The sequence below is a fragment of the Fulmarus glacialis genome, unplaced genomic scaffold (genome assembly GCF_000690835.1).
Source record: "Fulmarus glacialis isolate BGI_N327 unplaced genomic scaffold, ASM69083v1 scaffold884, whole genome shotgun sequence".
Lineage (NCBI taxonomy): Eukaryota > Metazoa > Chordata > Aves > Procellariiformes > Procellariidae > Fulmarus > Fulmarus glacialis.
The window spans coordinates 74275-87337 of NW_009207189.1; the positions used below are offsets into that span (position 1 = coordinate 74275).

Below are 13063 nucleotides of genomic sequence, written 5' to 3' on the forward strand. Positions count from 1 at the left end.
TTCTTCTCTGCAGGGCTGTTCTCAATCCCTTCATCCCCCAGCCTGTACTGATACTGGGGGTTGCCCCAACCCAGGTGCAGGACCTTGCACTTGGCCTTGTTAAACTTCATGAGGTTCACACAGGCCCACCTCTCTAGCCTGTCAAGGTCCCTCCGGATGGCATCCCTTCCCTCTAGAGTAGCAACCACACCACTCAGCTTGGTGTCATCCATAAACTTGCTGACAGTGCACTCAATCCCACTGTCCATGGCCCCAACAAAGATGTTAAATAATAGTGTTCCCAATACAGATCCCTGAGGGACACCACTTGTCACTGGTCTCTACCCAGACATCGAGCCGGTCCACACAACTCTTTGAGTGCGAGCATCCAGCCAATTCCTTATCCACCGAGTGGTCCACCCGTCAAATCCATGTCTCTCTGTTTTAGAGACAAGGATGTCATGTGGGACAGTGTCAAATGCTTTGCACAAGTCCAGGTAGATGACATCAGTTGCTCTTCCCTTATCCACCAATGCTGTAAATCCATCATAGAAGGCCACCAAATTTGTCAGGCACAATTTGCCCTTAGTGAAGCCATGTTGGCTGTCACCAACCACCTCCTTATTTTCCATGTGCCTTAGCATAGTTTCCAGGAGGATCTGTTCCATGATCTTGCCAGGCACAGAGGTGAGACTGACCAGCCTGTAGTTCCCCAGGTCTTCCTTTTTTCCCTTTTTAAAAATGGGGGTTATGTTTCCCCTTTTCCAGTCACTGGTAACTTCACCAGTCTGCCACGACTTTTCTAGTATGATGGATAGTGACAAGATCATGACATTTAGACAGTCAGGATTTGATTTCAAAAGTTCGAATTTGAAATAGTTTATAATCAAGTTTTACTACAGCACAGTTACAGTGATTATACTAAACTGTTCATTTGTGATGTTATTTTAAGACAATTTCTTTGGGCAGAGTTAGGTTGCTCCTCTAAAATTTTACCTCTACCTCTATTCATATGACTGGAATTGAAAGAGATCCCAAAAACTCTTTGCATATCTAATGAAAAACCCCTATGGACATATCCATCTTTAATGTGCTAAGAACAACAGCAAAGGCATCAAGATTAAGTTAGCCCTCAAGTGAAACTTCAAAATTTTTTTTTCCCCAACTTCCACTTTGTATCCAGTTTTCCAGGCTTCTAAATTTGCCACACAAAACCTAGCTGAGGGAAAGCCTGAACTGACAAGTTTCCTTGTACATTCATCTACATCGTCTGACAATGTGAAAATTACCCCCCCTCCCTTTTTTTGGGGGGGTGGGGGTGCGGGGAAGGACAGGCAACACACAACACTAACTTGTACCTAGAAGTGTTACATGACATTTTTTCAGCTTGCTCGTGGCTTCTCTCAAGACAGGACACAGAAGTACTAAGCACACTCCTAAAACAAGATCTAGTTGGAAATAGGGATATCACTTTTCTGCAAAATGACCATCCAGAAACAAGAGATCCAAGCTTCTGTCGTCTGAATTTTATCTTTTTGAAATATGTCTAACCAACCCTGGTGATCTTTCAGTCACCGGACAAACCCCTCCACCTGAAGATAATTCACATTCCAGGAAGGAAATCGGGATTCTGTACACCATAAGGAAAAGTTTGCTAAAGCCCTAACATGCAGTCAAGAAATCCACTGTCTTCCAGCTCCAAACCTTTTCTGTCATGTATGAGTGACTGGTGAACCTTATTCAAACACCTTAACCACAAGGTCTGAGACTTGTTTCTTTCTGTGCCTTCTCTCCATATCCATGAATCTGGCATTCTTCACTGTGTATGAGCCTAGTCTTCACAGAAGAGGTGTTAGAAATGTCCCCTTACAAGTCACTTACAACACCATCGTTATGCACTCCTGACTAATGGCAATTTGAATCTCTTCCTACTAAGGATAGAAATCAGGGTGGCTTTCATTTCCTGCATAGGTGAGACTTTACTAAACCAGCAAAATTCTCAAAGAGCAATATACATTTCACTTTAAAAGCAGTACAGAGTAAGGGCACAAGTCTTTAGTGCTAGGTCTCAGATGAGTCATGGAATAAACATCTCCCCAAAGGCAATACCCCTGCCAATCAGCCAATCCATAGCAACTGCAGCACACGGTGGCATTCACAGTTCCCCAGCCCACTACAGAACCCAGTGAGTGCTCAGGACTCACTTTTGCAGCCCAGGAGGAAGGTAGCACGTGCCAGGTCATGGAAGAGAGGAGGGGAGCACAGAAAGGACAAAGCAGAGTGTCCTGGTGTGAGGTTAAACAGTAGATAATCTAGCATGGCACAAGATTGGGACCTTACTTTTGAGGAAGAAAGGGGCAAGAAAACAAGGCAATCCTCCCCATGAGCATTTACTGATTTGCATAAAGATGGGAAACTGCTGGTACAGTTTCTGTGCCCGAGAACCCTTTTCACAGCACTTTATTGTTGAGTTGGGCACCACTGCTACCTCATTTAAATCAAGGAAATCTGAAGTGTTAAGATCATCATAGCTTCAGAAGGTGACCCTTGGCTGTAGATTACAAAGTGGACAGAGAACTTTCTGCAATCCCAACTGAAATATCCATTCCCAGCATCTCAGTGTTCTCCCATTCTATAACATCAGCAATATATTAAATATACATAGCTGCCCATTTCATGTTAGCTATTTCGAAATGCATTCTAAAAATGCAGTCACAGTTACTCAGTTTCATACTCCATATCAGATACCTAAAAGTCAGGCATTACAGCACCTAAATCATATACTGGAACCAAATCCTACAGTATAACTAAGCTCTGATTAGAGAAAAAAAAAAAGAGCTTGCAAGTTCTTTTCAGTCAAGTTCACAACCAAAACTACAGACAAATCACATGCTTAGTTTCAACAAAAACATTAGCAGGAGGCAGATGCTGACTGGACTGATAGTTTCCTTTTGTTTATTTAACAGCCATGCACCATTACCAACATTAGTCATTTGGTTCCTATTTTCCCCGTGATTGCATTGTTTTAAGGCTTATCAGTAATTCTACTTCTGTATCATCGGACATTTTTTTGAACTGATGTCTATGATTCCACATAAAGAACCTTTTTGGGGTTTTTTGTTTGTTTGTTTTTTTAAGCCCTACTTGATTCCAAGGTCCACTTGAATTGTTAATAATCCTGCAAAAAAACAATTGTCCTTAGGAACGCAGTTTTAATCCCAAGAAGTGCAAACAGCACAACTTAAGGACTTTTCTAATAATGGACTACTAAAACTTAAGAGTTGCAGGATCTGCAAAGCCTTTATTCATCAATTCTACAGCAACAGGGTTTACCTTATTCTACCGAACAGCTCCCCACCCAGCCCCATCCCAATCATATTTGCAAAAGCAACCAGTACAATTCCCACCCAAACCTGCACAGTTTGATAAAGGAACCAATTTGTGAGAGAGCAAACATTCAGCATCCTGGACTCTATAATCACATACTTCCCAGTCCACTGCAAGATGCTACTGGTTCTTGCTGCTCTTTTATAAGAGAAATTGCTCTCCTGCTGCAGTGACCATCCTACCTGCTGCTTACTGGTGCCTCTAGCCTTTCAGCATTCCCAAAAGAGAGAATAAATACGCTACAGGTCACTCTACGCATTGTTACAGTTACTGTTTTACAGGGCTAGTCCAGTATAAAACTAGAAATTTGGAGTATCTAAGTGGGGCAAATAGAATAGACTTAATTTCATTAATTTATTTCTGTAACTTCTGTCCACACCAGAGAACAATTGCTGATGGCAAAAGGAGGAGGCAGAAGAAGGGGAGGGGGTTTGATGCGAACACATGTAACACACTTCCATAGAACAGATGAGTCCTAAGTGGCTTCTCTGGTTTTGATTTTCAGTTGCAAAGGAAGCTAACCCAGTAGCTCTTTAAGCGTTGCTTTCTCCAGTTGCATCAACAAAATAGAACAGGTTTTTGCCTGAACAACTCACTTCCAGCTTTTCAGTCACACCAAAAATAATCTGAATTTGCTGTATAGTGCATATGAAATTTTTTGGCCAGATGTATGTAGAATACAAAAAAAAAAAAAAAAAAAATCAACAGAACTACTCATATGCAGGCTGCAGTAAAGAGACTTGCAGCTCAAACTCACAGAGCACTTTACAGGAGGCAACAGAGCACATCCTATTCCCACTAGCTATTCTCATTTAACTATCATCTCAAGACAACTATTAACACGAAAATCATGCCTGGGACGTAGCTGCTCCCAGCTCCCCAGTTATTACTAGAGGAATCCAGTGCAATGGAAGGCATTAGGTTTTCTTCTCCACAAATTAGTTTCTATTTAGAAACTACTTATGCCTACTTGTGAAGCTTTGGAATCTAAAGCACTGTAGCAATGCAAGCTCTTCACAAATTACAACAAGCTTCTGGTATCAGCACAAAGACTACAGTGTCTGAGGAAAATGTACAATTGCAACTCATGCAGCATCATTATTTAGTGAATTTGATTACAGCAGTTGTGCAAGGATACATGTCAATTGCTATCTGCTTTAAATATGGAGCACTGCATACTGGAAACTACAGTCTCCATTGGCTACACGTGGTACTAAAAAAGCAGGTGGCAACAGTATCCTGTTTCATGCAAATAAATTAGAGCCCTCAGATTCCTGGCAAATGGCCAGAGCTCCCAGACAGACAAAGTCTGAAGGTTTCCCAGAGGAAAAAAAATGACCAAACTAGTTTTTGGACAGGCAGTAATATGCTCTAGCATGATACCAAGCCTAACAGAAAAATCCAGAATTAGTTAATGCAGAAATGTAATCTAAATTAGGACATTAGTAATTAGGTCAAGCTAATACCAAAAACCATCATGCAAAATGTTACGAAGAGGCCAGCAAGGCCTCTAGGGGCTGGGGAAGACGCTTGAATGGAAGAAAGTTAGCTAACTGTAATTAGTGATTATGAACAAAAACTTTCTTCCAGATTGACCCATTTAAAATAAATAGAAGTTCTTTAAAAAGATATGCATAAATTTAATGCGTGCAACACTGAATTTGACAGAAAAGATTCTTAAAGGGTTTTATACATAGAAACACCAAAAGTAGCAAGCATCTATTTCACATCCAATGACTAAACTGTAGAGCTTATTTAATCTGTGCAACAGATTAAAGCTTCCTCCTTAAGGTTCATAAAGAACTTCATGACCACATAAAGACAGAAGCTATAAATGCTTTAAGTTACCAACTTATTTAGTTAAAAAAAAAAAAAAGTCAGAATACCATGTCAAGTGGGATACAGTTCAGAATGACTGCAGGTTCCCCAACAGGTGGTGAAACAAATATACAGATAGTGAAAGAAACCACAGAGAAAGCTCATTTTTATCTTTCATCAGACTTGAAATCTTAACACAAAAAAAATCACACTTGATGATTTTCAGAAGACTGAACTTCTCAGCAAGCTTCAGCATCTGAATGTACAACTCGACCAGCCACTGAGTACTGAACACCGTACCAAACCAACACTGCCTGAAAAAATAATTAAGCAAATACCTTATCTCTGATTTTCCTCAACCTCCAGTATTCGTTCAATACATGGCTGTATTCAAAAAACTTCTCTTCACTCACACTCCTCTTGAATCTGCACGCTTTGGTTCATCCCTCCAATAATCTCTTTCAACAGACATGAGTAATTATCTATTTTTATCTCACTCTGCAATGTCCAGCCTTCGTAGCAACCTTGACATGCCATCCGCCTATTTCCCTGATGCTTTTGACTAATTTCATTCTATTCCCTAATCCGCAGATGCTTTTCCTGAGCCAGTCCATATGGCCACTACATTACTGTGCTATCTGCACTAGTGGGTCAGGCCAATGGTCCATCTAGCCCAGTATTGTCTGACAGAAGTGACACAAAATACTCCTTGGAGAGAGCAAAGTAACCACAATAGATACCTGACTCTCTCTCCTCTGTTACAGGACACCAGCTAGAAAAATCTGTCACTGAACTGATGCACTCTCCTCTAAAGGGGAATTCTAAAGTATGCTATGAACACATTTTAAACAGTCTTACTTGTAGAACAGACTGCTAATTAAAAACTGGCTATCAAATATTGCATTATTAAGACATTATATATGTAAATGCCTGGTTCAGCCTTGCTTTTTTAGCTTTATTTTAGGTTTGTACAGAGCCTACTAATGGCAGTACAGGATGCCACACTTCTGGAAAACACAGAGCACATGTCATTCACAGGCATTCAGAGACACTTGAAACTTCAGATTGGTCATGAAAAGCTATAAAAACTGGCCAGTTAGAGGAAGAGTGAGAAAAACCAAACATTTTCCTGTGTGGTCTTAAGATTTTGTCCTCAATATTTTGTCGTCCTACAGCATGTTTTAAATTGCAGTCACAGAAGCGAGTTGATACCACAGCCAAAGTAAAAATCAGCTCCCAGAGTCTAGACAATTTTCTTCTAAATCATCAGCATGTCTAATTCAAGACTGCCCTTACCATCTCACTTACTACATTCCATGCCTTCTACAACTGACCACAAAATTTCCCTAAATTCTAGACTTACTACGCAGGGAGATATTTCCACTAACTACAAAGTCCAAGTTGCGTCAATACCTGAAAAAAACCCAATACACACACACCACTTCAATACTAAGTGTATCCGTAACTACCCAGAATACATTCTAACAAGATGTAGGTCTGTAATTCTTATTTTAAGTGAAGGACAAGTGACTCCCATTACTCAACAATTTTGAGCTAGGTAAAGTCTGGTGAAAGGCATCTCTCAGCCTCATTTAGTCAGCTAAACTTACCAAAACCATCTTTTACTGTTACCAGATCCCAAAGTAGATGTCTTCAAAACCATGAAGATGACTTGGAATCAAGGAGTCTAAATTTATTCATCAAACTGGGCACAAGCCTCCCACTGTGAAGGGGCCAGCGAGAAGTTAGTTTGCATCTGATGTATTTTATAAAAAGGACATTGAGACAGATTCAGAAGCATTACAGATCTTTTGCTGAATTCCACTCATTCACCAAGAGTAAAGCCATGCATGATCATTAAGACAGCTGACTGTCCAACTTACTATGATTAAAAAAAAAAACAAACCTATAAGCTTGACCCAGCTAAAGCCACAGACTTACTTTATCATCTATACTGTAAATGGACAGAAGTGACTGAACTAGGATAATTGTAGCCAGAGGTGTACTTACTGGGAACATATTAGGGAAGACTGCATATATTAAGAAATGCACAATATTCAGTGATGCTCTAGAAACTATTTGGTTACTCTCATTTTTCATCAGCGTTGATAAGTTTATATAGAAAATAAATCCTAGTATTCTCTAAAAACATAAAGGTAATGAAAACAATGCATTGTTATGAAGACATTTATGGTGCATTTTTACTACCGCAATATATTTAATTCTATCAGCATTAGCTTTGGTGGTTTTCTACAAGGTACATGCAAAAAAAGTCTGTGACCAGATATTAAAAAAGGGGAATTTCTACTTCATAAAATCCATTGTACTAGTGTTTCAGAAGCATTCATATCAAATTAGAAATTATCAGCAGATGATGCCATTAGCTTTCAATATGAATAATGATAAAGAGTTTATAGTGCAGAAACCATAGCAATGGAGACATGACAAAAAGAGTAGAGGGCACATGAGCAGAAGGCAAACAAGTGGCAGTTCTGAGATTTATCTCAGATTTGTTCTCTAAAACAAGCCAAGTGGGGTTGGGGAAGAAGATTACTTTAAAAAAAAGAAACAAGGAAAGTAAACAGTAAGAATTTTTAAAAGTTACGTTGATTTTTGTTTGTGGTTTTAGTAAAGTCTGGCAGAAGTGAGTGAGGTGACAAATTAAATTTTTGAAGTCATTTTAGTCTTTGCTCCTCAGATCCCGTTATTTTTCCTCCAAAGGTGATAAAAACTAAGATTTCTTTCTCATTTGCACTTTGTCGGCAGGGGACTCTTGGTGAGGTCCAACAGCATCAGAAGCAATAGCACATTCTCCTCACCAAAGAGACAGAACATTAAAAAAAAGTCTTTGCAACACAGACTGAGGAAAAAAAAAAAGGAACTGAAACAAATAACTGAATCTATATTATAGTCAATAGAACAATTAGAAGTGCTAAAGGTTTTTAAAACAAAGTTGTTTTAGAGCAAGGCACGGAATTTCTTTAGAGAAGAGCAGAAAGGCTAGAATATCTGTTGTCTCTATACACTGGTTGACTTGAGACCTGAGTAAATTCTGGCATGAAGTCCCCAAACTGAATTATACCAACACCACACAGAAAGACAATAGTTGTACAGTCATCTGCTTGAAGCATAGCAGAATTTTGCCAGAATATCCATTTCCCACTGCAAGCCTAATAATGCAGCATAGTTAACCCCTGCACATACAGCATGCATTACGAACAAAACGCTTGTCAGTGAGAGCCTTTACCTACTCCTTCACCTACTGAAAGACAAGTGTATCCAGTGACCTAAGTTTTATATACAAACAAGAAACTTGCAATAACTCCGAAACAAGACAACATTGACATATGATACAAGACAAGCCCATTTAGAACAGAGTAGACCAGAAGCTCCACCCAGAATTTTAATCTAGAAAAGATTTTGCAGGACCTCCTATATTTCCAATGCAGGTTGTATAGCCTTCAGAACAGAATTCGTTCTCTACACCTGAAAACTTGAGATCCTAAAAATCTTCTTTGACACTAGTAGCATAGTATTGGAACTAATTTTATATATAAATATATGGGTTTAAGTTTTGCCAATTATTGAATTATTTCCACTACTCTCTCTGAAAGTTTCTTCATTAGTAGGAGGTCAACTTGTCTTTCTGTTTTACTATGAAAAACACATAGCTATTTTAGGTTAGTAACAGATCCCACTATAAATAATTTATTTTTCCATTCTATCATCTTCTCCTACCAGGAGGTTTTTTATTTTAATAAACTAAGGGGGGAGGGGAAGCAGATATGAGGTAATGAACAGGAATTCACCTGATTTGTATACAAAGGAAATTCAAGGAGTTATTGCTGCCCAAAGTCAACTAAAAATATAATTCACAATGCATGAGCAATATATACCCATAATTTAGCTTACTGTCTGTCAGAAAAGTAACAGAACAGATAAATACTTGAACAAGAACGTGCTTTCAAAGTTTTTCACAGAGTAACAAGCTTCTTTAAAGTCAGTATTTTCCTTCTCAATTTTAAGAAGTGCTGAAATACACAAACCCATATCTAACATGGGCTGGAAACTAGGTTCTCAGAGAATACTGACCAAAACAAAGCAGATCAATCTGAATATTTCTAAGAGTAGAATTTCTAAAGACAATAAAATGATACTACTATTTTTTTGATGCATGTTAGAAGTGAGCTCACTCTGTTATACTGCTGGACAGAGAAAATGTTATAGGTGGTTCTCACATCCAAGATCCAACACTGCTGGACTGAACAAGTTATTTGCTCAAGTAATCAGGACTACAGAAGCTTAAATTTCTTTAATAATCAGCAGGTCAGTTACTGTGCACTTTAGATTTTTGACCTTCTGAGTCTTTCACATATAAAGCATGACCAACTCTTAAATCCTTAAAGATGAGGAACATCAAGACAGCACTTTGGGCTTGACTCTCCATCACAAACAAAGAAATTCACCATAACCTCCATATGCTACAGCAAACTTGAAGAGCATAATTAAGAGCAACATGTTTGCTCAAGAAATAAAAATTAGGTCAGCTAACCTCCTTTCTTAAAAAATGAACTTTTTACGTTTGCGGGTGGTTATGCTATGAAGAATAAGTATGTAAAAACACCTTTCGACACAGATTTGCCCAGCCCTCCTTCCACTCTGGTCTAAAGACATCTCACTTTAGTGATCAAAAAATCCCCCAAGTACCGTACATCTCCTCCTTTCAAAGTACAAGAAGCGAGCTAGCTGATTTCTGCTAACACCGCTGTGGTAGTGCAGTTATGAGTCACCAAACTGAATGAAACCCAGTAGGAGGGAGTATGTTGGGCTTCACCCCATTAGTAACAACAGACCACAGCATGATTTTCATACCCCCAACTGTACCTGCACACACAGAAGTAAACTCACTCTGAAAGCTATTGGGAAACAAACTACCAGAAAAGCCATAGCTAAGAATCACTTTTTCATAAAGTTAAATCTTTTCTGCATACGCACATTACTAACCAGTACTTCACATGCCTTAAATTCTGATCAGTGTGATTTCCGAGGTATTAATCGACAAAACGAAGAGGTCACAGCTAATGACTGAACGGAGGCAGAACTCAATGACAGATGGATGAGTATTGCTTTTTACGGAGACCTCATATACCAGAAAGCTATATTAAAAAGTCAGCTTAACAGTTTAAAAAAAAAAAAAGAAATGCAGAAAATAGATGCTTTCTGCAACAAAAACTATGTTGGCTGGTTTGATTTTTTTTTAAGCATTCCAGTTTTAATAAAAGCAGAGAACATCGAGACATCTTCTCATTCCAAATTAGTCACCAGTAGCTGATATGTTTTCCCGGGACCCAGAGAAACCAAGGGACCTGCTTTTTTTGATACTGCCCAAAAATTTGGATTTTGTTCTCACAGAAGCCAGGTAAAGCGTCCTTACTACCAAATTATTGGTTGTCTCAAGATAGCTATCAAGTGACTACTTCTGCTCTCATAAAATAACATGGTGCAGAAGCATGAACTTCAGCCTCCCACATCATAGGCAGGTGTGCTGGAACAGTTGGGGAATCTTCTCAGAGAGGTCAGGGATGTTGTTTCACTTGCAGAAAAAGTGAAAAAACAGTTTCAAAAATTTCCAGGGCCAGAAACTCTCCCCTACTTCTATTTGGGAAATGAAGATCCAGGAGAATGCAGTCCACAGGTCAAATTCTCCAGACCACTTAAATCTAAAATCGAGGATTCTCTGAACCAAGCTGAATATTTGGTTACTCTCTCGTCCAAAATGGAGCAGAAAAGGAATCCCAGGATCAAGGAGCTTTTACATTTTTAATTATTCTGCTGAAATTTCCGCTGCTGCCATAAAATACAACTCCAGTACACTACTCAAAAGACCATGCTGAAACAAAGTAAAATTTAACACACTTATGAAAAATTTCCCCTCACACAAGTATCCTAAATCGTAAACTATTTACCAGAATTTCCTTTTGAACCTCATGTCCATATATCTGAGTACTGGGTTTTGTCAAGGACAATTGTCAAGTGGACTCTAAGTAACTTAAATCACTTTCTCATGCTTGAAGCATCCATGAAACCTCTGATCTGCACTTCATTTTTGCCAGCACTGCAATTCTCAATACTCTCTGTATTGAGACTTTCAGCCAAACAATTTAGAGCGTTACATTGTTAATATGAAAATATTCAAGAAATAAACATTTATCATAACCAGAGATAAGCAGAAGATAACATCAAAAAACATAAAACAGATACAACACACACAAATATTTAATGACCATTAAAACTTGCACGTAGCAAAGAATACTAACAAAATAATTGAAACGCAAACAGCATTTAAAAAACAGTAAGCCTTTTGCATCAACTTTCCTTGTTACCGAACTTTATACTATTACATGCTCTCACTTCCTGGTTTGTCAGAAACCACACTGTTTTAAAGTCAAAGGTGCTCGCTAAAAGGAAGAAGGAGGAATGAGTATTTTTAGAGATGTTTTGAGACCTCTGATAATAGCAGAGTATCTTTATAAACTTAAAAACAGTTTTCCTCCTAATGTTTGGTCTCCTTCAGCAAGCAAACATTAACAACTAGCCTAATTGTTTTAAATGTGGCCCAAGAAGTTCAATGGTATATATTATGTTTGCAGCTTCAACAGGAAAAATTGTATCCTCAATTTTTAGTGAGATCTGTTATAAAGTATTAAATACATCCATACTGTATTCAAAAAACAGCAGCTGACTACCTAACTCATTAATAAAAAAAGGACATTGAAACCACATTCTACTCTTCCCAATAAGCAAAGTAAAGCATTTGAATGAACTGCTTCTTGACACCCCCACGCCCTGTAGACAGAACATGAAAGTTCTGCCTACTTCCAAAGCAAATGGGAAGCAAAAAGGGATGTAAACATCTTCATGGGAAAAGTTGTTTTGGCTTAAAACAGCAACGTGTGTGTTTTGATGACAGTTTGAGTTACTAAATCAACATTTAACTTTCTTGTTGAGTACACCTGTTGAATGTTTAAACATAACAATACACTTCTCAGTTTTAAATAAAGCAACACTTTCTCTGAGGCAAACTAAGGAGGATGCTGGTTAGACTTGTTTCAAGTTTAAATCTATATATAGAGCCTCATATGTTTTATTTTCAGCTTTTGTGATCCAGAAGTAAAAGGAACCTAGCTGAAATCTAGTATGGTGAAAGCATAAACATGTAAAAAAATATCAACAGAAAAATAACATCAAAAAAGCACAGGATTCTTCTGCACGCATATGCTGTTCTTTCCTCTCATACCCAAAAAGGCAATCAACTTACCAGATTAAAGACAGTTTCGACTATATCTCTGTTGGACACTTTACCAACTTCCACCAGTCCTGTCAGCACAGCAAATTTCATCTTGATACCTCGGATGGGGACTCCTGGATTCAAAGGCTGCAGCACACTTCCCCCTTCAGCAGCATTTCCTTCTCTTCCCGCTCCTCCTCCATCATCACCTGTTGGCTGAACAACTTGTTTGTCTTCACTCGCCATGGCTAGTTCACTTCAGATTACGACTTGAAACGCCAGCGGCGCGCTCGCCGCTCCGGGAAGAAGCAGCGACTTGGGCTCCCGGGAAGGTAACCGGCGGCCCACTCCTCCCCTTCAGCTCCGGCCCCTGAGGAAATCCGCGTCCGGCGGGGGAGGGAGGGAGGCAGGCAGGCAGGGCGGGAGGACGTGCCCTCGGAGTCCCAGCTCTCTGCTCAGCAGCAGGCGTCTGTCAGCAGCTCTCTGCCCTAAGGCAGGTATTTACAGCCCTGAAGGACAGCCAGAGACATTTTTCAATTCGCGGAGAGTCAGGCGCTCCCCACAAGCCCCAGGGTCCCCCCTCCGGCCAGC

At 39.3% G+C, this 13063-nt stretch overlaps 1 protein-coding gene across 1 annotated transcript in view; it reads right to left on the reverse strand.

Moving 5' to 3' along the window:
• The window catches only part of LRBA (LPS-responsive vesicle trafficking, beach and anchor containing), a gene marked incomplete at its 3' end in the record, with an annotated part of 85887 nt that extends 73169 nt beyond the window's left edge, over positions 1–12718 (reverse strand). Inside the window, exon 1 of the mRNA XM_009575982.1 lies at positions 12503–12718. Coding sequence (XP_009574277.1) covers positions 12503–12718 — 216 coding nt within the window. The remainder of the gene's footprint in view (positions 1–12502) is intronic.
• Between the last annotated feature and the right edge of the window lie 345 nt (positions 12719–13063).